Raw genomic sequence first — 24,654 nt, 5'->3', positions numbered from 1 at the left:
ACTTTGTGGAACTCCAAAAGCATTTTAATATGCCCTCCTATGTGGTAAGGTTAACAAATGAAGTGAAATAATGGTTGTGACCACTCCTTGGTAATAGTGGCAAAACTTCTATGATAATTCTAACAGACAGAAGAGGGCACAACTGTTAAAAGCTACAAACCTTGGTGTTCAGAAGAGCACTTAGCTACAGTGGAGCCATTAAGGCTAAAGTGACCTTTTTGGTGATTCCTTGCTACTCCCCACCCCCACTCCCCATTTACCTAAGGCACAGTGTAGGTTTTGCAAACCTAATTATTCAGGTCCTAATTAAGTCAAAAATTGACTGTTAGTCAAATACTTGTCAGTTAAATGACACAAAGCTATGACAAGTGTTTACTGAACTAAAATGAACTGCTCTACAATGTTGCACTTAAGCAGCTCCTCTGAGTCCAAATGGTACTTTCAGATCTTTCCAGATCTCAGCTGTTCTACTTAAAACAGAACAGTGGAGCAGTTGGTTAACCAGTTAAAAGTCTCACATATGAGCATCTAAACTCCCATTAAAGCAAAAATATCATCAATGTCATCTGTCTCCTTGGTGATTCCTGATGTATTATGTTTATTTATTTGCATCGTTGTCCAAGAATCAGTTTCATTTTCATTGCTTTCTATAAGATTTTCATGAATTTGTTTCTCCTTAGTTTGTATGACAGGACTTGAAACTCTTCTATTCAACACTTGCTTATTGTTAGGGTAGAGATCAGCTGTACGAACTGTAGGGTGTGAGAGTCTCCCTTTAATGATATCGGTAGCACTCTGAGTCCCTTGAGGGGGCTGCTGGGTTTCCTTTAAAATAGTCGATTGCAACTTTCTCTGTGGTTTCCTTCGTTTCAATGAAAATTTATTCTGTGATCTTCGTCTCAGATGATTCTTCAAAGTTTTGCTACCTGAGCCATGAAGAAGGCAGTTGCAAATTGATGTTTTTATGCACTCTAGTTTCTTTGGCAAACTTTAAGACAGAGAGAGGAAAAATTGGAGATTGTTAAGATGCAGAAAAACATTCTCAGAAACTTTTGTCTCCTTTTTACCAACTTCCAATTGAAAAATATATAATTTATAAGTCCTATGCCTGTGTACAACTCCAGAATCATAAGGAAAAATAAGGGAATAGGAGCTTCAACCCAAGTCTGTGTTTTCAGAGCACAACTTCCCTCTGATTTAGATTGTGAGCAAATGTGTCCCCATTATGTTTCCAAAGTAAAGTAGCTCCTACAAGTAGCAAGGTAACTGAATGGTGAGATATCTCCATATTTTAGTGCCAGAGCTCTTCCCCAATAATTGCTAATCTGTTCATAATATAATAGGAATGGAACTGGGGAAAAGATGAATCACAAATAGAAAAATTGCTAGGATGCATCAACCCATTTCTGGATTAACAGCTTCATATTACAGCAGGAAATGAACAAAGAAAAAGGAATAAAAGTGAAGAGGGAGTTTATGTAAAATGAGAAAACAGGGCTCCTGGCATAGACATAATGACAGCCTTGAGCTACCCTAATTGTGATTCATATATCATCTTCAAATTTGGGAATCTGGAACTCAAATGGCCAGTTATTTAAGGTGTTTTGCTTCTGAATAGGGTATACTGCCACAAGGTACATCGGTACCCTGCTAACTGCCTGTTTGTGATATCGACTACAAAAGATTAGCACGAGTCTGTGTCTCCCACCCTACCCTCTTCCTTTTTAAACAAATATAGAACTTTGAGGAAGCGAATTTTAATGTAGTAATTCATGATCTCTGTTTCCAAACCATTTTGTCTTACCATAAGCAGTAATCTTTAATTGAGGAGAGGGTAGGTGTACTTCCCAATTGAAATGGAAATAGGAAAAATGAAAACAGAAGGATCAGAGGATCTGCACTGAGTTCTAGATCTCCAGCTCTAATACCCCGAGTAAAATCCTCTATTTCCTCATCTGTATAATATGAATAATACTACCTACCTCACAGAGTTATTGTGGACATTAAATAAAATTCAAATGTACTACAAATATATTACTGAAACAGCAAACCAGGGCAGAATGAAAGAACACTATATTTTTGTGGGGTGCAAATAATGGTCTAATCAAATAACTACCAGTTTCTTACCCTCTGCATTAACTTTTAATTATCATCTCTGCCTCATCTACCTCTGACTTTACATGCAGTCTTGAACAGAACACCTCCATCTTAGGCTGAGTTTCTACTCTAAAATGTAATGTAAAAATCCTTAACTTCCCCAACAGCTTTTAATGAAAACTTGCTATAAAACCATCAATATATATATTTTTTACTAAAATAGGAATATCTTTTCCATAAATTTTTAAAGAAAATTTAACAAATTTTAGACTGTGATTCACCCACGGGAACCATTATAAAGCCCTGAATAGATACAGTAAGTCCCCTACATACAAACGAGTTCCATTCCGAGAGCATGTTCTTAAGTCCAATTTGTTCGTCAGTCCAACAGAGTTAGCCTAGGTACCCAACTAACACAATCGACTATATAGTACTGTACTGTAATAGGTTTAACAAAACTGTACTTTAAGTAGATCTCAATTTTAGACTACTAGACATTAAAAAGGCTAACTTGAATATATACACTTTTGCCCTAAATGATAATAGAAAAAGTAAAGAAATACAATTTTTGTGATGTACCTACCTATAGCCTTGAGCTTCCACATGTTTAAGCCGGTTACTTTTAAGAAGTTTATTACCCAGAAAGGTGGTCTGAGCCTTGAGTTTTTTGCTCCTACACCACAGAATTGCCATTTGGATCTCTTCAGAAAGTTGTACGAAAGTCTCAGTTTCTCGGAATCTTTGCACAAGACTTTTTACACAGGGAGTTCCTATTGTTTTCCAAGAAGAATGTTTGGTTGCCTTTAGTTTGGATTGAGAACACTTAAACTCAAAACTGTTCTCCTGAAATATGGAACGATGAGAAAAATATATTGGATTTGTTACTGACTTATACAACAACAGAGAGAAGTTGACTCACAGACTATAAAAATTTGAAAACATGTCTTTTTAAAAGAAGGAAAAAAAGTTTTTTCAGCTCACTACACTTTCCTTTCTTTTTTCTTTTTTTTTTTTTTTTTTTTTTTTTTGCCGTGCTGCTCGGCTTGTGGGATCTTAGTTCCCCAACCAGGGATTGAACTCGTGCCCCCTGCAGTGGAAGCGCAGAGTCCTAACCACTGGATGGCCAGGGAATTCCCTTCCTTTTTCTTAAAAATGTTTTTATTCACTGCTCCTAACACAAGATTTTTTCCCCTCTGTGCTACAACAGATCCCATCTATAGCTGAATTCAGCTGTATACAGGTAACAATATAAATATTTGCATACATATCTATTTATTTAACCTATACATACGAATAAAACTCCACATGATTAAGTATTGGTCAAAGCCTATCTAGTGGGAAAAAAAATCACTGAAGAGCCCTCTTCCTCTAATACTGGACTACCACAACTTGTTTTTCATTTATTTCTATATCCTGAGTCACCCTCCTCAATGATGGGTCATAAATGTTATTGAAAACTTGTGAAAATGGGGATGATTGCTGAATGTATGTTAAAAATGCTTAACTGAGCAACATTTCCAACTCCAACCCAACCATCTTTTGATGTGGCACCTTTGGTCTCTTCAACCTCATCTTTCTATATCAAGTCAAGTTTGAATTTTATCAACTTTTATTGTTTATTGAAATATGCCACCTACTAGGTCTGCTTCCATCCTCTGTTCAAAACTTACCTTCTTCCAAATTTCTCACTCTCAAGAACATAAAGTAGTAGAAAATATGAAAGCAGAGACCTATCAACACTTTGTGTTGGTGATCCATAAAAGTGTGACCTAAAAGCAAGCTAAGCATATTGGTGCTAAATGCTAAAAATATGGTAGTCACTGGTCATGAATTAGAGGAATGTTGGAAACAGCTCACCTAGGAACAGGTGGACAGACCGCAGAAAGTTTCAAGAGTCACAGAGAGCTGTAGTTATTAAGAGAGAGCTGATGAAGCTATTTGGAGGACTGGTGTAATGATAAAGGACAAAGACTATGAAACCAAACTGCCTGCATTCAAATCCCAGTTCTGCCCCATATCTGCTGTGTGGCCTGTGCAAATTTCTTGTCCTTTCTGTGCCTTAATTTTCTCATCTGAAATATGGCAACAGTAATAATAGCACCTACCTCACAGTGCTTTTGCAAGGACTATATGAGTTAGCACATATAAAGTGTTTTGAACAACGCCTGGCCAAGAGTAAATGCAACGTAAGTGTGATGATGATGATATCTTCCTCTGGAACTTGTGAATCGGACAAAATATAAATGCAAACTGGAATCCTTGTATGCCTTCAAGAAAGTACTGACTCGTTAGAAATGATTAAGAATTCTTGAATCGAATGGAAGAAATAACCCATGAAGGAAACCAGAAGAAAACAATTTTGAAAAGAGAAAGGGTAAAAGAAGTCAAGAAGTTACTGATGAAAGAGGATGACGTTGATGTACTTATCCATGTCAGGTCCAGAACAAACAGAATTTGCAGACACTGGCCAAGGAGAGGAATCAGGTTAAACCTTGAATGCTGACAGGAAGAAAGAAATAGAAGCCTCATGACAAAGGATGAGGATGACGATAATGAGGATGAAAGTAGCTAACAATATCTAACACCAATTAAATGCTTACCACACTTTAGACTCTGTGCTGAATACTTTACATGAACTAAAACTGGCACAACCCTATGAGGTACATACTGTTATTAGAAACAGAGGTATGGACAGGCCAAGAAACTTACATAAGTCACAGAGCTAGTACAAACCAAAGCCAGGACTCAAACCACTTCTGTCTGATTGTAAAGCCCATACTCTTAAGCTGCAGTACAATCCACTCCTATGATGGATCCTAGGATCACTTTAAAATTCTAGCAAAACTCTTAGTAAAATGTTTCTGAAGGCACTGTATTAACTACATGCACTCAAATCCCTTGGGAATGCCTCTATTCATTCAGAAACACACACTGAGAACTAAGATGGCACTACTCTTAGAGCTGGGGATAAAAACAGAAGATTCAGTCTCTGCCATTGGTAAGTGGCATCTACTCTACAAATCAGCAGAAATCATAAGCTATATTAAAATAAGGCAGACAGGGCTTCCCTGGTGGCACAGTGGTTGAGAGTCTGCCTGCCAATGCAGGGGACATGGGTTCGTGCCCCGCTCTGGGAAGATCCCACATGCCGCTGAGCAGCTGCACCCGTGAGGCATGGCCGCTGAGCCTACGCGCCCGGAGCCTGTGCTCCGCAACGGGAGAGGCCACAACAGTGAGAGGCCGGCGTACCACAAAAAAATAAAAAATAAAAATAAGCCAGACAAACCTGAATAGCTTTGTGTTTCAGCTGTTTGCAGAAAGCCCTCACGTCAAATTCTGATGACTTTTCTGTGAAGATGGAAAGATCACAGATACAAAAACTTAGGCATACTATTTTCAAATCAACAAATTCTTAAGTGCATGACTAAATTTCTTGCCAAATTACTACAAGAGAAACAAAGGGAATTAAGCAAGCAAAGAACTATGAAGCAACAACAGAAACAACTTTATATGCTCAAGCTGAGAAAACACAGGTATTACCATACCTCTCTAAGAATAATCAGTTAAAATTAAGAAGAAAGATGCTGAATTTCTTCCTACACAATGCATGACTACATTGTAATTTCAAAAGTTTTTTTGTTTGTTTTTTTTTAGAGTACGTGCCATATCAAAGCAAATTACCTTTTAAGATTTTCTTATTCTTTACTGGCTGTCCAAGATCCACATTATTGTGAATATTGATCTTCATTTGTTTAGCTTTTTTGGAAATTCTAAGTAATGTTTCTTCACTGGACCTCTGTGATTGCTCTTTTGTTAGAAATAGTTTATTTAGCAGTTTAGTTACTCCTTTAGCTGCAAAAGCTGTAGGCATTTTTTTCTTAAAGATTTCAAAGTAGGGCTCTCCTAAAAATTCAGCAATATCAGAAGGAAAGGTAAAACCTTTGAAGTAAGGCAATGGTTGAATCCTGGAGACCTCTTGAAGTAATCCAAACAATGGCTCATATAAAGAAACCAGCCTTTTTAAAACATGTTTATAGAGAACCCTAGAGAAAGAAGAAGGATCTCATGAATTAGCTAGTAATTATCATTTGCAGATTACATAATAATAAGAGAGTCAAGGCTTCCCTGGTGGCGCAGTGGTTGAGAGTCCGCCTGCCGATGCAGGGGACGCAGGTTCGTGCCCCGGTCCGGGAGGATCCCACGTGCCGCGGAGCGGCTGGGCCCATGAGCCATGGCCGCTGAGCCTGCGTGTCCGGAGCCTGTGCTCCGCAACGGGAGAGGCCACAACAGTGAGAGGCCCGCGTACCGCAGGAAAAAAAAAAAAAAACCAAATAAAGTACTACATGGAGAGATATCTCAAAAGATGTGCCTCAAAATCTTAAGTGTGGTTTTATCTAGATGATGAGATTTTAGGCAAATTTCAGGTTCTTTTCATTTTTTCTATTTTTAAAAGTTTCTGAAAATAACCATGTATTATTATTATAATCAGCAAAAAGCAAAGCTATTTTCATTATAGGAATAATGAAGGTTTGATATTTTAAAATAATATGATTAGTAATTCTAACACTGTTAGTGCTAAAAACAAGCAGAATAAAAAATAAGATGATTGGAAATAGTACTTGAGATATCCAGGTTAAGATATCAAAGCAAGGTTTAGAGAGAATTTTCTCTCTCTTTTTTTTGGTTTTCATTCAAATTAGAGCTAATCACCCCAGTTGTTTAAAATGGCCCAAAATAGGTCTCCTTATAAATATGGGCAGATTTTGAATCCAATTATCCATCAAATAAGTTTCATAATATATATTGTGAGATGCAAGGGAAGGGCTCTTTGGTTTGCAACTAGTATTATCAGTGTTCTTTACATCAACTAACTATGGCTTAAAAAGCAGTGGTGGTTCAGGTGGAAGAAAGGAATCTAGAAAACATAAGCAAGGTCACTGCCATTAAAAGTTAGAAACCTAATGGCAGAAACAAATGATACAGACTGCTCAGGAACACCTTCATTTTAAATGGCCCAGCTGCTGAATGATTAGAGGAACCTTTTTTTTTTAAATTCCAGCTGCTAATCCTAGGAATTCATTTGCTTAGTTGTTTAGTGTTGAGGTGATCTCATGGATTCAGATTCAAAGCCTAATCCTTTGACATAACCATCAACACTTATCTTCCCAATCTACCCCAAATAAACTCTGATCAAATGAAGAAACAGAATTCCTGCACCTTCAGCATCCCATGGGAAAGCAAATATGAAAACTACTAATAAGAAACTTAGTCTGAGTTAGAGAAATGAAGGATTTCAAAGGTACATACATACATACCATAACCTGCTCACCAGCCCAACCATCACAAGGTTTAAAATAATGAATTCTTGCAAACCTAGATGTTTCACAGTCAAGCTGGAGAATCAAGTTAAAATTGGAAAACAGAATCAAAGGAATTTAGGTTTTTTTAAGTTACATTTGTGAAAAAAACAGACTGGAAGTAGAAAGAATTTTCTTGAAGGAACTAAAACCTTAAAACATGTTTTATTTAAATCATGGAAGCTTAAAAACAAAGTAATATACACTCTGCTAGAGGAAAAATAAAGTAATACACTCTCCGCTAGAGGTCTCATATAAATTTAGTTTCTAAGATTAAGAATTTCTACCAGTCAGTGCCCTTAGGAGAATACATACTAGGTAGAGACAGAAGTCTCTGGCAATGGCTATATCAGGCAAATCCCAGGAAAAGGAAGCCAAAGAGCAAAATGTTAAGAATTCCCATAAGTTATAACTCCTACAGACTCCCTAGCTTTCAAACAGAAATACTATTAAATATATCCCAACAATTCCAATTCAGAAGAAGGTACTTTAGCTGATTCAAGGATACAGAAATGTCTTGCAGCAACAGTCCAACAAGCGAAGTAGCAAATTGCAGGCTCCCAAAATCTTCATCAACACCAGTTCCACCACTGGTTGGCTAGGGACGACACATGCTTTGGTATTTACAGGCTGATTTTCACTTGGCAAAAACAGAAAAGTACATTACTTTCATTCTTAAATATAAAGCACTTATATAGCAATTTTCAAGTGCAGACTTGCTTTAAGCTCAATTTGAGGTAGTTATGTTTAATAATGACTCACTGAAGTTGACTGACACTTATGTTTCAGAATAATCTACCATGACCCAGATTTCAATGTCACATCATTCCCTCCCACTGGCCGACAGAGGGAGATTACCACAAAATACCAGGGGCCTTTTATTGAAACAAAATTTGTACAGCTAAGGTATAATTGTTTATATTCTAACAATAAGTGAAGAAAGTCTAAAGCAAGGTCACAGCAAGACACTGGGTTCCCAGCCCACCAAAAAGCCCATTACAAAGCAACTGGACCACTTACTTAGAAGAAAATGACTCAGAGAGATCTTGAATTGAACCTTCCAAATTCATGTCTTTCAAGCGTTTTAAACATTGTTCAACCTGAAAGGGGAAGAGCAGCTCATGTGTGACACAGACAAAGCCACTGATGTGACCAGGAAAACAAAGAAATACAAAATTTCAAAGTATGGAAATACACTGAATACCAAAGAATACCTTTTTTTAAGGGTAAAGAAACCCATAGCCCAAAGCAATTGCTTCTGGTTAAAATTTTCAAATTTATCCAGCCAAATAAATTTCTCAAATCATGTTATGACTAAGAATTTATTGTACTACATGCCAGGATGTGCTTGATGCTATAAAGGGGACCAAGGTAAGTATAAGATTATTCTCAAGATTATATTTTTTCTGAAGCAACATGATTTCTAATAGTGAAACTATTAAAACAAGATAGTAAATTATTAAGTACTAAATTTCAACAGTCTGTAAGTGCCACAGACATAAGGGATCAAGTGATAGAGGGATTGGGCATTGTAAACATACAGGACCAGGTGAGCAAAGGCTCAGAGGAGGGAATGAATGTGGTGAGTAGGAGGACTCACGAAGAGTTCAGCCCATCTGAAATACAAAATATATGAAGATGAAGACCAGAGAGAAGCCTGAGTTAAGGAAAACTGAAGAGGCCAGATCACGGGGGATCTTGTAAGTTAACCGAAGAGGCTTCCTCTTTATTCAGGAGACAATGGAGAAATATTAAAACTTAAAGCTGTGTTTTAGGGTGATTAACCTGGCTTTGGTACACATGAATATGCCAGAGTGGAGGAAAGACTGGAAGAAGAAAGATCAGTCAGAATTGCAAGACAACTAACAATTGACAAGGTCTGAAAAAAGAAATGGCAGCCAGAACTAAAAAGGGACTAGATGCAGAGAAAGTTTTGACTGATCAGTTGGCCGGATAGGAGAGCTACAAAAAGAAAGAAGCAGAGAAAACAGAACACCAAATTTTTCTGACCGGATAATTATTCGCAACTTGGAAGCCGGGAGGAGAAATACTTACGTTCAATCTGAGATGGTAAGTTTGGTTTTGGCGTTAAAGACTCAGAAGGAGATAAAAGCTGCCCCAGAGAAGAAAACTTAAGAAAGACCATGATCCCAAATCTTTCTTTGATGAAAAAATCTTAATCTTTTTTGCCTTAAGTAATGGGAGTGGAAAACTAACCAGAGAGCATGAATCTGTAAGGTTAGAGACCATGTCTGTCTTTTTCATCCTGTATACCTAGCACGAAGCATAGTGCCTGGCACATAGAAAGTTTAAAAAATACTTGGAGAATTAATAAAATGAATGAATGAATGGACACGTAAGGAACTCAGGTTAGGAGGCTCTACTCTGTGGTGTAGTCCCTGAGCTGGAGGGCCCAATTTTGTCTTAAACTCCAAAAGTTACACAAAACCACTTTACACAACTTGTTATATACTCATTCAATATATTACCGATTAGATTATATACTCCACAATAAATAGACTGCAACTTTGTTCTTTTTATGATTTTGGGATTTATGGTCAGGAAAATTGTTTCTTAATCCAAAACTCTGTCTTGATCAAAGTACTCAATCTTTAAACTAGGCAGAGGCAAGGTACTTTATTGTAGATTGCATATAATGAAGAAAATTTTTCATAAAAATTACCTATAATAAGATAAATAAATAAAAAGTAAACATAAAAACAAAAAATTACCTACCTACTAGAAACAAGACTGGGAAGGAATCCAACATAGTTCCTTTTTAAATTGTTTTTTGAAATGCTTTCAGGGGAAGAAAAAAAAAAAGGCTACATGCAATTGCAAGGTGACCTATAAATCACAAGTAAGTTACTGCGATTAAGTTACAAAATATTAAATGGCAGTGTGATCTCCATCTTCATCAACTCAAAACATGTTGAATATTAAACACAGGGCTCCCACCTTACCTGTTTGAGGGCCAAATGGGGCTTGTGGCGGCCCATTCTGTTGTGATTGCTGTAAAGGACTGCACATAATACATCTGTTTCTGCATCTAAGATTTGGCTCTTCAGTGACAATGTAACGAGACAGCATTCTTTAATTACAGCTGCAATGCAAAGGTCTAAAGCAGAGATGTTTCGTAAGACTTAATATGCATTTCTACATTAAGTATATTCTATAAAAAATACACTGAAAGAAGCATATTTCCTTATGTTTTAAAGAAATCAAGAACAAATTAACATAATCAGCCTCACCTGTAAGAACATAATGTTTCCAAGTATGTGAGAAGTGACATAGGAAGGAAGTGATCGTACAGTGACAGATGATATCAAGTCCAGGAAATCATTAAGAGAACATGTGTTAAAGTAGAATGTACATCTTTACACCACATTTTATCATGATTTTAATAATCTTTCATACGAATACTCTGCAGTCATTTGGTGTACACTTAACACTTCAAGTACCTTAAAGGTGGGACGTGTTGTATACTTCTCTACCACTTTAAGAATATATTCAGAAGAGAAATCACTATAACAGCTGGAAATTATATTACATAATGAATGTCTGACTGAACACGGGGTGCTTATTTAGTAAAACAAGGTAACAGCCTCCTAGTCTGAAAAAGCTGTGAATAGAAGATGGAGTAAATGTGTTCTCTATGGCTCTAAGGGTAGCAGTAGCATCCTAAATGGCAGTAACACAAAGGAAGATTTACACACAACATGGAGAACTTTCTTACTATACGAACTATTTGAGGCCAGAATGGGCTGCCTTTGGGGTGGGGAGAGACTTGGTGAATTTCCACGCCTAACAGAATCCTGTTAAACGATTAAAGGGGTAAGATTAATCTGTAAACTGAGCAGGATGGATGGATGGGGAGGGGGATGTGATGATTAGATAAGTTACAAGTATTTAATAATAACAGCTGTCATTTGAGTGTTTATTTACTGTATCAGGCATTGTTTCAAATGCTTTACCTATAATGTTAATTCTTTCATCAGAACAGCTCTATGAGGCAAGTACTATTTTTATCCCTATTTGAAAATGCGCTTAAGCCCAGAAAGGTTAAATAACGACATTTCCCACTCCTCACCCCAGCTCCAGCAGAGAGAAGAGCCAGGATTCAAACCCAGGCAATTTGGCTCCTGAGCCCAGCGTGTACTGCCCTACTGCCTAATATCGGCAATGCCACCATACCTTGATAGAACACTTTAGACCACGCTCTCCTAAATGACATCATTAGATCCTCCCAACAACCCGGTGATACGGAAAACTAACTCCATTTTACAGATAAGAAACGAGGGATCCAGAAAGATTGCGGTTTAACTGCAGAGTGCTTGGGTGACGACCCGCAGCCTCTCAGAGGCAGAGGTCGAGAAAGACTGAGGGGTAACCACGGCACTTGGTGGCCTGAGTGAACGCAGGGTCCCCAAGCAGCAATTTTTCCTGACGCTAGCTGCGTCCGCCCTCTTTCCCCATCTCGATGCGGGGCTGGATCTTGGGCCTTCGGCGCCCCAGCCAGGCCCTGCGGTAGATTCGGTGGGTCCAGCGAGGAAGGGCGATGCCAGATGCCCTGCAAGATTCCCCAGCAAACTCCAGAGCCCAGGCCTCTCTCGGCCGCGGCCCTGCGCAGCGTCCCGCGGGTTCCGGAAGTCCCGCCCCCACCCCGCGCACGTGCGCCTGCCTGACACCTCCTCCGGAAAAGCCTGCACCGCTCGGCGGGCGCCTCACTCACCCAGCGCCGCGCCGGGGTCCTGTACGATCACTGTGCTGCGGCTCCCCGCCTTAGGGAGCCTCACGCGGTTCCATGGCTGCGGGCCCGGCAGCAGCGCAGCCATCTTGGGAGGCAGGAGAGGGACTGGGAAAGGCGGACCTGGGCGAGACCCAGTGGAGCGACCGAAGGAGGGGCGATGAGCCGACGTCAGGGGAAGGTAGAGGGCAAGGGGTGGGGCGGGGGCGGGGCCCGGGAGGGGAAAGGGGAGGGTCCTTCACGAAATAGTGGACCAAGTACGGTGAACCTGAAGAACCCAGAGTCCTCCAGCCCCTGGTCACTAGTACCTGGCCGCGTATCAGAATTACTTGGGAGAATTTGGGGGAACCACATCCCTGTACTACTCAATCAGAATCTCGGAATGGGGCGAGGAATCCGCCTTGTGTTTATCCTTCCCCACGGGATTCTGAAGCACAGCCAGTTTCGGTACTACTGCAAGGTGTTTTACAGATGTGGAAAGTGAGGTCCGCAGTTGAGTTGGTGCATACGCCCCCATCTCCACCTCAGCCATTAGCGGAAAAGGAAGAAATGAAATAAAGAGGCTTTTGCAAAGTGTGCAGAAGTAATTTAAGTTAGTCAAGGAAGGCTCTACCTGGAGCAGCAGCAAAACCACGATCATAGAAACTTGGAGGCCGTCTGACTCTCCATCAACCCCATCTTCTGTCAGTGTCCAAAACAAGACGATATACCAAGCTTTCCTGATCCTCACCGCATTTATATCTTTCTAGTAGTTCATTTATCTTCAGCTACCCTGATACCAGCTTACTTAAGGCCCCCCGCACAATGTATTAGAGAGGCAGTTAGTGGGTTTTGAAGACAGACCAGCAAGGTTTTGATTCTAGATCTGCCCTTTCTAGCTCTGTGATCTCAGGAAAGTTACCTAACTCCTCCAAATCTTAGTGTTCCTACAGGTAAAATGAAGATAATAATACAAACTTGTAAAGTGCTCACAGTTAAAAAGTGCTTTAGAATAGTGTCTGGCATACAAACAGTATTTACTCTTAGCAGAATTAGTATTGTTGATATTATTTTTACTGTTTAATACAAATAGCCACGCCACACTGAAACACTTTGCATGCTCTCTGTGTGTGCCTTTGTACATATTAATTTCTCTATCTGGGCCATTTCCCTGAAACACAATCTCCCTCAGCTCTGGTGTCATCACCTCTAGGTAATTCTTCCTGAGCATCCCATTCCCACTCCATAGCTTGATGTAGAGATGACTTTATGTACACCCGTAGTGCCCTGTGCTGGCCTCTGTATTAGCCTCCTATTGCTGCTGTAACAAATTACTACAAACATAGTCACTTAAAACAACACAGTTATTATATTACATTTTTGGAGGTTAGAAGTCCAAAATGGATCTCACTGAACTAAAGTTGGCAGAGCTGGATCCTTCTGGAGGCTCTAGTGGAGAATTCATTTTCTTGCTTTTTTCAGCTTCTAGAGGCCACCTGCATTCCTTGGCTCATGTCTCCATCCTCCATTTGCAAAGTCAATAGCATAGCATCTTCCAGTCTCCCTCCAGCCTCTCTTTCTCTCTCACCCTCCTGCCTGCGTTCATCTTAAAAGGACCCTAGTGATTACACTGAGCCCACCAAAATAACCCAGGATACTCTCCTCATTTCAGAGTCTTTAACTTAATCATATCTACACAATCTGTTTTGCAATGTAAGTAAACATATTCATAGATTTGGGTGGTTAGGATGTGGCTGTTGGGGGGGACATTATTCAGGCTACCGCAGACTCTCACAGAATTTACCTCACTGTACTGTATTAATTTGTATATTTGTATGTCTCCTCCAACGGCATGTGAGCTGACTGAAGGCAGTACTACCAGTGTAGCTTACTGATCTCTATATCACAATGCTTAGCTCAGAGCCTGGTGTGTAGTAAGACCTCAATAAGGCTTTAACAGCTTTGTTGAGGTACAGTTGATATACAGAGAACTGCACATAATTAATGTGTACAGTTTTACTAGTTTGTCAATATTTACTGGCTAAATAAGAGACTAGATGATGCTTGAATAGAGTTTTTGAAGGACGAGTAGGAATTTCGCAGGCAGATAAGGGAAGAAGACATTCCTGACAGAGAGATGGTAAACAACATGAGTTGGAAGAATCATTAGTCCTGGCTCAGTCAGTATTGCTGGAGCATGATGTGTTCTGAGGGATGAAGCTGGGAGTAGTGGTGTCAGATCAGGGACAGAATTTGGACTTACCCTGAAGGCTGGTGATTTCCAAACCTGGCTGATCATAATTACCTGGATAGTCTTTTAAAAATATTTAGAAAATTTTCAGGCCCCACTTTGGACATTCTTATTCATTAGGTCTGAGTAGGGCTCTAATCTGGGTTTTTTAAAAGCTCCTTGTGATGGTGGTCTGCTTTAGGGATCCCTTTCTGGAGGTGACAAAGGAGTCACTGAGACTTAGGCTGGGCAATTTTGGCAGCTTGCATCAGAGGCCGAGCACTCTGGAGAACAGGTTTGAAGGAGATGAGACTGGAGGAAGGGACCTAAGGGGATCTGTTACAAAAGCTGAGGCAGGAGATAATGAAGGCCTGAATTCCAACAGTGGCACTGAAGATGGACAGTATGACTTATTTAGATGTCTAGTACTTAGGTATTTAAATGTCTAGTATGACTTCCAGACTTTTGCCTTGAGTGTGACATGTGGCATCCAAAAGAAGAACAAATTTAGATACACCTAAATAATAGGAATAATGAGATAACTTTTGATGTACTGAGTTTGAGATTGCCCATGGGCTGCCCACAAGAGTATGTCCAATTCGCCAGTTGAATAAATGGGACTGTAGCTCAAAGGGTAATTGCAAAGGGAGGGAGTAGAGATGATGAATATAGGATAACGTTTTTAGGGGCTTAGATGAGAAGGGAAGGCCGAGTTTATGTGATAACAGAGAGATGTAGGATCAAGCAGGGTATAGTTTTGTTTTGTTCTAATTTTAATGATAGTGTATCAGTTAGGGTTCCACCAGTCAAACAGAACCAGTAGGCGATATATATATATACATATATATATACACTTTTGAAAAGAAATTGGCTCACATGCCTGTAGGGGTTGAATAGTCAAGTCTGAAGTCCATAGGGCAGGCCATTGTAAATGGCAGTCTGGAAACTCAGGCAGGAGCCGAAGCTGCAGTCTACAGATAGAATTTCTTCTCCTTCATGTCCTCAGGGAAACCACAGTTCTGTTCTCAAGGTCTTTTGTTTTTGGTTTTGGGTTTTTTTTGCGGTATGCGGGCCTCTCACTGTTGTGGCCTCTCCTGTTGCGGAGCACAGGCTCTGGACGCGCAGGCTCAGCGGCCATGGCTCACGGGCCCAGCCGCTCCTTGACATGTGGGATCTTCCCGGACCGGGTCACGAACCCATGTCCCCTGCATTGGCAGGCGGACTCTCAACCACTGTGCCACCAGGGAAGCCCTCAAGGTCTTTTAAACTGATTGGATTAGGCTCGTCCAGATAACCCAGGATAATCTCCTTTACATACAGTCAACTGGTTGTAGTTGATAATCACATCTACAGAATGCCTTCACAACAACACCTAGACTCATGTTTGATTAAATAACTGGGTGCGCCAGCCTAGTCAAGTTGACACATAAAACTGACCATCACAGACAGAAAGTGGTTTCATCACCTGAACAGGCTAAGAGAAATGGGGCCAAAAGAGTGAGAGAAGCTGGACCTGCTAAAGAGATAAAGGTGAGAGAATTGATGAAGAAAGATCCATTATTCATTCAACAAAGTTTGTGAGCATCATCCCAGAGGAGACAAGCAAAGGTGGGATCAAGAGCTCAGGTAGAGGGGTTGTCTTAACGATCAAAAAGCCTTTATCCTCTGAGCCAGGAAGAAAAATCAAGATAGCTTTAGACATGGCTATATTTGGGGTACGGTAACAGAAAGATGAGGGAGCTCCTATGTTGTCAGTGAAGGAGGATCATTACCAAGAGGGGAGGGCAGGGAGATGGGTTCTGGGCGAGCAGTGGATATTTAAAACCAGAGTTTCCTTGAACTGGGGGATATGGAAGAGGCGTGTGTTCTGTATATTAGGGAGAAAGTAAGGATTTACGGCTACGTTTTTAAAATTTCAAATTTGCAAAGAAAGACTGCCACAGACACAAATGACCATGACATAGACAGAACTTTGTCCATCTCATTAGCAATTCAAAAAATACAGATTAAAATGATTTCGCGGTATTGTCATATAGACAGTAAAATCATGTCTCATGTTACTAGGACTTTGGACAAAAATTCAGATACAAAGTGATCCTTTGTTGTTGTAATCATGAAAATGGAAAATGATATATTCACACAATGAATCAGTGGTTTTCTAATATTTTGGCAGTGGAATTCTTTTCCCCCCACAAAATCTTAACACAGAAATCAAATATATAAAACAGTAAAAGCAGAATTGTAGTGGTTAAGGGTACAAAGGAGAACGCAGGGCCTTCCCATAAAGGCCTCCTGCCCAGGCTCCTAGAAGTACCTCATAAGACACTTCCTAGGGACAGTTTGGAATCCACTGTTGTAAATAAATAAATATGTGTTGATGTGTGCAATTGTTTACCATACATTAAGGTGTTTTCTAAAGCAGTTTAGAAAACTCTATGTACACTGTGATTACATGCAAAAATATACCTCCACACATAGAGAAAAAGGTCTGGAAGGATCTAAATGAAGGTGTTAACAAAGATTATCTTTTCAGCAGTAGGATGGATCTTTTTTCCTTCTATGAGCTTATTTGTACTTTCTAAAGGAAAGAAATACATGTTGCTATTGTAATGAGAAAAAATTATTTTTAACGTTAAGTGTGTATCAGACTCTTAGGATGTGTGTGTGTGTGTGAGTGTGCGTGCATACACCAGCATATTCGGAGACATACAGTTTTTGGCCCATCCAGCTTACGGTCTTTCAGCTCTAATCTCATGCTTCTGTACTTTGCTCTGTGATGCGGGGCTGGGATTCTGCAAAACCACATGGTGTTTGCCGGCTGGTGGTTATACCCATATGGACCACTAGAGGGAGATTGGAAGGCAGGAGGAGGAGAGAAGTTCCTGTTTGTTTTCTTATTCCTGGTAGTGTTGCCAGGCAACAGCTCTTCATCCCAGGCAATGACCGTTGCTTCTAGTCCCTGACTCATTTTTACACACTGGCAGAACTAACTGACCCCTCTAAGGTACTAACAGCACCTGGATGATGTTCTTTTGTCAAAGATCTGAGTCCCAGTTCTGCAGATCACTTCCTCCAACAATCTAAATTCTAGTCTTCTCCTTGTCTCCCCAGCTCCAGGGCTTGTAACTGCTTTCAGCAGTTATCTCTGTGTTACCTCAGTGTTGCATGTATGCTTTTAAGTTCTTAAACATCTATTTAACCAGTTCATTATATTAAATTCTCTCTGGTGAAATACTTAGTATGAGTCTGTTTTACTAACATGATTCTTAAACAAGAAGTGGTCCTAAGAAACAGCCCCTCAAAATGGGGTTGCTCTGAGCTTATCCTTAGCTTTGAACACAATAGTGATCTCTTTAGCAAGGGGAAATGGGATTTGAGTATCCATGATATGCTGTGGCATCATACTTAATCACCTGTGGTTGATTGTGATGAAATGCCTTCTGTGGCCCTAAGAGGGACCAGATGACCGTTACGATAGCAATGATGCTTCTACAAGAAGTGACAAGCTCAGATCATTAACTCTTAGCTCAAGTCACAGAGAATCAGTTTCTATAGTGGCTCTAAAAGAATCACCTATTTCTTAAAGCTGCAGGGCTGACCTTGTCCCAGAATTTAATTTTGTGGGTTACAGAATTTCAACCAAAATTGAATTCATAGATTTGAAAATCTTGTATGTGAAAGTTAGGGCACTGACTGGTAAGAATAACTCTGAGACTTGGAATAGGAACCATCTAGTTTGACTTGGGAAAAGCTGGGAACCTTGGAGTTGCTTGCCTTCTTGTGTCTGAGGGAACTTGTGTTGAGACTCCATAATAACCTCAAGACCCACTCCAGCTACTTCTCATCACCTCTAGAGCTAACCCAGTTCAGATCTCAGTTTGCTCCAAGGGGGCAAGTACAAAGTCTGACATGGAAGGAGATGGTTTACTCCAAAATAATTGCAAAATGTTGCTAATTGACAGAAATGGAAATAATAGTGGATTTTAAGTTATTAGACTAAAAGAGGAAGGAATATAAAACACTGGATTAGACCAAATGTATTGATAATGGGTCATTATTACAGTTACTAAAGATCTTAGTTAGGGACTTCCCCTGTGGTCCAGTGGTTAAGACTGCACACTTCCACTGCAGGGGGTGCGGGTTCGATCCCTGGTCGTGGACCTAGGATCCTGCATGCCGCGTGGTGCAACCAAAAAAATTAAAAAGATCTTACAGTTAGAAGTGTGTCTAATGATTTTCTTGGTTGCTTGAAACTTGAACTCAACTATAGCCTATACTCACTGAAGGTAAAATACCAGATTTTTCCTGGCACAATGTAGAAGGAGTCAAAGACTCAGAGAGATTGGAATGATGGGGTGCATATATAATCTGACTTACACACCCACCCACCCCCAACTGTGTCCTTTGAGAGGTCACTCACCCTACTGAGGCACTGAGAAAGGCATTAATGATGGGCTACTTTTGTGTCCTCACAAAGTTCTGTGATGGCTGTCTTCTGTAGGCTATGGTGATGGTAGGAGATACCGCCATTGAAATCGGCTCCATGATTTCAGTGAAAACGATGGGCTCCCAGAATGACAAAGGCCAAGTGGCAATAATCAACTACAAGAGGCAAGAGACAAGGTTAGTGCATTTACTTTAATGGGCAATAGAGACAAAATGTTAACCAAATATTTTGACTAGCAGGAATCTTTAGTAGTAGCTAATTGATCGTGGTGCCTGTAGGAATTGAATAGATAGCAGCCTATTAAAATATTACTTCATTTATATAGCAGGGACCAGAAACCTAATCTGAGCACCAAAATGGAGAGGAGACATGACTCCTTACTCAATTTCCAGACTTAAGTTCAGCAGCACAAAATCTCTTGATGAACAAGGAAGCTGGTACAAAGATGCTTATCAGTGTCATTTACAGGAACAAAACTTTAGAAACATATAAGTATCCATGTATCAGTTTTTTATTGCTGGTTAGTCAACATAGTCACGACTTAATCACTTTATTACTTACAGTTCTGTGGGTCGGGAGTTTGGACAGAGCTCAGAAAGGATGGCTTGTCTCTCCTCCACATAGTGTTGGCTGGGAGGGCTCTACTGGGTCTAGAGGACCTACAATGGCCTCACTCACAAGTCTGGCACTTCCATTGGGATGGCTCAAATGACTGAGGGTGAACTGGGATGGCTGGGTCTCTCTTTTTCCGTGGCATTAGCTGGGCTCACACATATGTGTGGGGCCTTGGTTCTCCTCTGTGTGGTTTCTCTCTCCACATGCCATCTATCCTCTAGGACCCATCTCCCCATGTAGACTCCCTCTCCAGTAGGATAACCTGGACTTCTTTATGCAGCAGATGGATCCACCCTGAGCAAAAGCAGATGCTGTACGGCCTCTTAGAGTCTGAACTCAGAAGTCCCCAAATGCCACTTCCATCACACTTTATTGGTCAAAACAAGTCAGAAGGGCAGAGTAGATTCAAAAAATGGGGAAACAAACACAAGCTCTTGTTGGAAAAAGCAGTAAAGACGTATTGCAAAGAGGTGTGGACACAGAGAGACCCAATTCAGTCACTGGGTCCATTTTCAATAACCTATTACAGGCTAACAAGAAACATATCTCTTAAAAAATTAAGGTACATCCATACAGTGAAAAACAGAGTAGGCAAAATTGCTGTAACAAACAGACCCCCAAATATATAATGGTTCAAGTACAATAGATGTTTATTCTCACCCACATTGTGTTCAATACATGATTATTCAAAAATTTAGGCTCCTTCCATCCTTTGACTTTGAATTCCCCTAGGGCCTTGTCATCATCTACATCTAGCTGTAAGAAAAGATAACATAAAGGATATACACCTGCCTCTTAAAAGCATTGGCCCAGTAATAGCACACATCACATGCATTCCTATTCTTGTGGCTACACGTAACTGCAAAGGAGCCTGGAAATGTAGTCTAGCTGCATGCCCAAGGAGAAGGAAATGGATTTTGATGAACAGCTAGAAGACTCTGCCACAATCATTTTTTAAAGATAGGCAATGGCACAGGGAAATGCCCACATTATATTAAATGAATGGAAGGCATTACAAAACTTTATATGACTCCAAGTTGGGGAAGGGGCAAAGAGAAATGTATATCTGGAGTGAAAATGGTACCAAGATGTTAATGATTTTTATTTCTGGTTGGTGAGAGTACAAAAGTTTTATCTTCTATTCTTTTCATTTTCAGAATTGTATTCAGTGAACACAAATGACCTCCATAACATAATAAATAATACTTTTAAATGTTAAAATATCTAAATTATAAACTCAAAGCACTCTTTTAGCATCATTGCTGACGATCAATCTGTCAACTCCTAGAAGCTCATAGAAATGTAAAGAAAAATTGCCCATTGATAGATAGCATTACTTTTGCCACTCTGTTTTCTGAAGTATTTAGGGACCAACATACAATTTTAATACAGACAATTCCTAATTTAGAAAAGCCATTTCCAAGTGCATTGTTTGAAACTGAACATCTTCGCCCATAAAGTGAATGTAAAACATGATGATGAGGAACAAGAGCCAGCCCCCCAAAGCCACTTTCCTCCAATCACTCATGTGATTGGTTCCGGCCAATGATGTCCCAGCCGTTGGCTCTATAGAGGACAACTATGGATTCCAGGATTGTTACAGAAAAGTGCTTTCCACCATCAAGATTAAAACAGCAGGAGCACATCTTCCCTCAGCTTGGGTCACCCTCACCCCCAACAAGCTCTGGCACTCAGAGTGGGAGCTTACATCCTGCCTGTTCCCAGAACGAGTTTCTCTACTAGGTGGGAAGTGGGAGTTGGGATCTCTCAGCAGTGAGCCCCTGGCATGGCGGGAGTAAGAAGGTGGAGGGGAGAGCTGGGTTCTAGGCCTGGGCAGGGGTCCCCATGTGGCATGATCACATTAAGAACCAGGATTCTGAGGGAGATACAGTGGTGGGGTGTCAGATTAGGATGATGGGAGAAATGCTAGGGACTCCTAAGATGGGGAAAAGATGTTTTTCCCATTCACTTTCCCCTTCATAGACGTAGTGATCTTGAATACTTTAGTTCCTCTCCATCCCAAGTCCTCTGTCATCCCAGTTACTTCACTGTCCTCAGCTCCAGTAACCTTCACATTCACTTCACTTCAGTCACGTGCTCTCAAATCATATCCCAAATCTTGCCATCATCCAGAATTACTCCATATCTGATATCATAAATTCAGACATTTTTCTTTCTGATGATAGCGTCCTATCTTTTCAACTTTCTTACTCAAGTTATTTCTTATAAATCTGATCTTAAACCTTACTGGATCACCAGTCCTTAACCTCTTACTGTCTTCACATCAGTACCCTTCTTTGTATACAGCTTAGATTCTCCCAGTCCATTGCACGCCAACGTTACCAATCCTCTCTCCCTGTTACTTCCATCACTTTTGCCTAGCCAAAGTCCAACCCTTTATTAATTCCACTCTCTGAATTTTCTGTAATTATGGGGAAAAAAACTCACGTCCTCAGACAAGAACTCTCTCAACTTACTAATGCCAAACCTACAAGTTTAACCTGTGCCTCCACCATCCTATCTTCCATTCCTCCAGTTACAATGCGTAAGGCGATCCTCCCCTCACCTGAGGTGAATCCCTTCACTGGCTGTCTCCATTCAGTAAAAGCTTTTTCAGAAAAAGGATCATGTATACTTGTTAACTGCTGCCTCCAGGACCTAGCAGAGTATTTGGCATATAACAAGTGCACAGTATTTATCAAATGAATAGCTTTGGTGAGTTAAGGAAAAGATAGGGACAGAGAAAAGGAATAAAAGAGTTATTCTTCCTATCCTGTTTTACTGTTTTTGGTCAGAAGAGAGCAGAGTATTTTGAGGAAGAGAGCAGAATTTTTCTCATACATAAAGGACAGAGGTTGATCAAGAATTGACAGTATTTGAACTGTTAATAATTCTTACATTTCAAAAGTCACCTGAGTGGGTGAAAGTCATTTCCATGGCACATATTAGCTGTGTATAATTTATTTTCCTGAGAAAAATTCTTCCTTTAGAATAAATTTCCAAATAAATTCCTTTAGAATAAATTCCTGTCATCTAGAATAATTTTATGTACAAATCCTCTTCATCCTTTAATTCCTACTTCCGATGCCCCTTGTTCACCTCCCCCCAAATCTGGAACTTATCTCTTCCATCTCTGAACTCCCATCTCACTTTCTCTCTACCTCTCTTATGATACTGACTGCCCACAGTCTGCCTTGTTCTTGAGACATTTGTACCGAGTTCTGTAAGCACTTTCATGCAGGGATGTATATCCTCCCTCCTGCTGGCACATGGGTGCTCAGTAAATACTTGTTGAATAAATACTGAATGAATTAAGTAATGAATAAAAAAGTCTTTCAATAAGAACCAAATACTAGCCTGGCATCAAGAATTTCTTAATTCAAGAAACACAATAGTTCTAGAAGTCACGGGAACACATTTGAAAGGCTAGGCACACATATGCATAATGTGTTAATAACCCATATGATAGTCTCCAAAAATTTTCCTTGATTCTAAAAGGCATCCTGTCACAGGTTTTAATTTAAAAAGCATGCTTCTACCTGACTATACTTTTTGAAAATGTTGGCATTTTTAGGGCTGTTAAAAAAACAAACATTTTCTTTCAAAATGTAATTTGCACGCAAAAGCCTTAAGGAGACAGCCTCTGACTTGTACTCAGGAACTTTCAGAAGATATAAGACTAACATGTTTCATTTGAATTCCTGAAGTGAATTTTGGTTTGGATTTTGATCTGAATGTATAGGTATAAATCCCAGTTTAAGATCTGGAGTATATAAGAATTACAATTTTCTTGGGTCAAATGCTGATTTTCACTTTATGGAAATGTGTAAAGATAACCCCTTACAAGAATCTTATAATTATCTAAAGATACATGAAGTGATGATTGAAGAAAAGGAAGAGTTTAGAGAAAAAAAGATGAGAAATGAGTTCCCAAAAAACAGAAGTAAAAAAAGAGTGGAATTAAAGCACCCATTATTGAGAAATCAGAACTCCATTCAATATATATTTTATTATAACAGCTTCACAATAGAGTATAACTTAATAGCTGTAAGTGTAATTATTCCCCACGGACCTTTACACAGACACCTTAACAGCATTTGCTGAGGAAATCCACAGTCCACAGTTATGGCTTACTCAGTACCCACCTCTCCACCAGGGGGCAGCAAGAGGCTGTACCCAGATTACTCTCTAATGGCTCCTGGTTTAGTTAGAAGCCAAGCAGAACCTAATCTACATTCCATATCGCCAGTGGAATCCCAGCTTCACAACCTCAGACAGAATGGAGACAAATCGACTTATCCCTGGCAGAAGAGATTCAAATTATCAAAGAAATGTCTTACAGCAAAGTAGATGCACATGATTTCAAGGCTTTGCCCCTAACTTGGAAGCAAGTCATGTGACCTGAAGGCATCGTTTTTGGCCAGGAGTGGCATAATCTAAATTTATTTTCAAGGCGCAGAGTCACTTGAACCTGGGAATGGCAAGACTTAAAAAAAAAAAAAAGTTGATAATCAGATAATTGGATATATTTTTTTCCTACATTAAAGACTCAATGCCCAAGAACTGACCTTGGAGAAAGTGAAATCGTTATTCCTGCTCTTTGACAGCCTTGAGGCAAAATTTCCAAGTCAAATTTATAAGGTGTATAGGGATTTGGCTGCTTGTTTTGCTTTCTTCTCTCTTGCCAGTTACCTCCTGAGATCCGGGCATGGATCAGTAAAATCCCTCTGCCGTGGCTGCCAGCAAGTCTGTGCCTGATTCGGTGCCTTTCTGAAAAGGTACCAGGGCCTCTAGTGGAACATAACACCCTAGTACTAAGCCAAGGGACAGAGCCAAGCCACATTTCAGTGTCTGCCGCTGAACCAAGTTCTGAGCAGGGGCCATCTTTTCTGCCCAAGAAGTTGTTACTGGACTCTTTCAAGTGTTTGCTTTTGCGACTAAACTGGTCAAGAAAATGTTTTTGAAAATTAGGGTTCACTCAGAAAGGAGATAGTCTGTGTACACCTGACATTTTCAAGAGACACATCATCTGTGCACCCAGATACACTCACAAAAACACACATACAGAAATGCACACTTGCCAAGAAACGAAAAGTTCTCAGGAGAATCATGGTCCTGAAAGCTTTCTCTCTTTTACACCAGTATTTACTGCTGTCTCTTCTCATGAAATCTACTATAAGAG

General features: G+C 40.0%; 1 protein-coding gene across 3 annotated transcripts; it reads right to left on the bottom strand.

Moving 5' to 3' along the window:
* Nucleotides 1–331: 331 nt before the first annotated feature.
* On the bottom strand, nt 332–12,311 carry RMP64 (ribonuclease MRP subunit p64). 3 transcript variants are annotated; one of them, XM_007458152.1, is made up of 9 exons: nt 12,187–12,302; nt 10,418–10,572; nt 8,475–8,554; nt 7,963–8,094; nt 7,413–7,490; nt 5,779–6,140; nt 5,384–5,445; nt 2,681–2,940; nt 332–988 (listed from the first exon to the last, which is right to left on the bottom strand). In XM_007458152.1, the coding sequence occupies exons 1-9, from the start codon at nt 12,287–12,289 to the stop codon at nt 529–531; spliced, it is 1,692 nt and encodes a 563-aa protein (XP_007458214.1). In that variant the 5' UTR covers nt 12,290–12,302; the 3' UTR covers nt 332–528. The 3 variants fall into 3 exon arrangements, with proteins under 3 accessions (XP_007458214.1, XP_007458215.1, XP_007458216.1); XM_007458153.1 differs by lacking the exon at nt 10,418–10,572 and having other exon boundaries at nt 12,187–12,311; XM_007458154.1 differs by lacking the exon at nt 10,418–10,572 and having other exon boundaries at nt 7,963–8,052; nt 12,187–12,311.
* Between the last annotated feature and the right edge of the window lie 12,343 nt (nt 12,312–24,654).

The sequence above is a fragment of the Lipotes vexillifer genome, unplaced genomic scaffold, assembly GCF_000442215.2.
Source record: "Lipotes vexillifer unplaced genomic scaffold, Lipotes_vexillifer_v1.1 scaffold1303, whole genome shotgun sequence".
Lineage (NCBI taxonomy): Eukaryota > Metazoa > Chordata > Mammalia > Artiodactyla > Lipotidae > Lipotes > Lipotes vexillifer.
Note: the sequence above shows the minus strand (reverse complement) of the source record. Positions and strands in the feature narration are given on the sequence as shown.

Bases quoted from the DNA above. Each gene is read 5' to 3' on its own strand.
- RMP64 (XM_007458152.1), bottom strand. From the start codon at position 12,289: ATGGCTGCGCTGCTGCCGGGCCCGCAGCCATGGAACCGCGTGAGGCTC. The intron at 2,941-5,383 runs GTTTGTCTGGCT...TCCATATTTCAG, and splicing joins TGAAACACAAAGCTATTCAG to GAGAACAGTTTTGAGTTTAA. The intron at 989-2,680 runs GTAGGTACATCA...TCTGTCTTAAAG, and splicing joins GTGGAAGCTCAAGGCTATAG to TTTGCCAAAGAAACTAGAGT.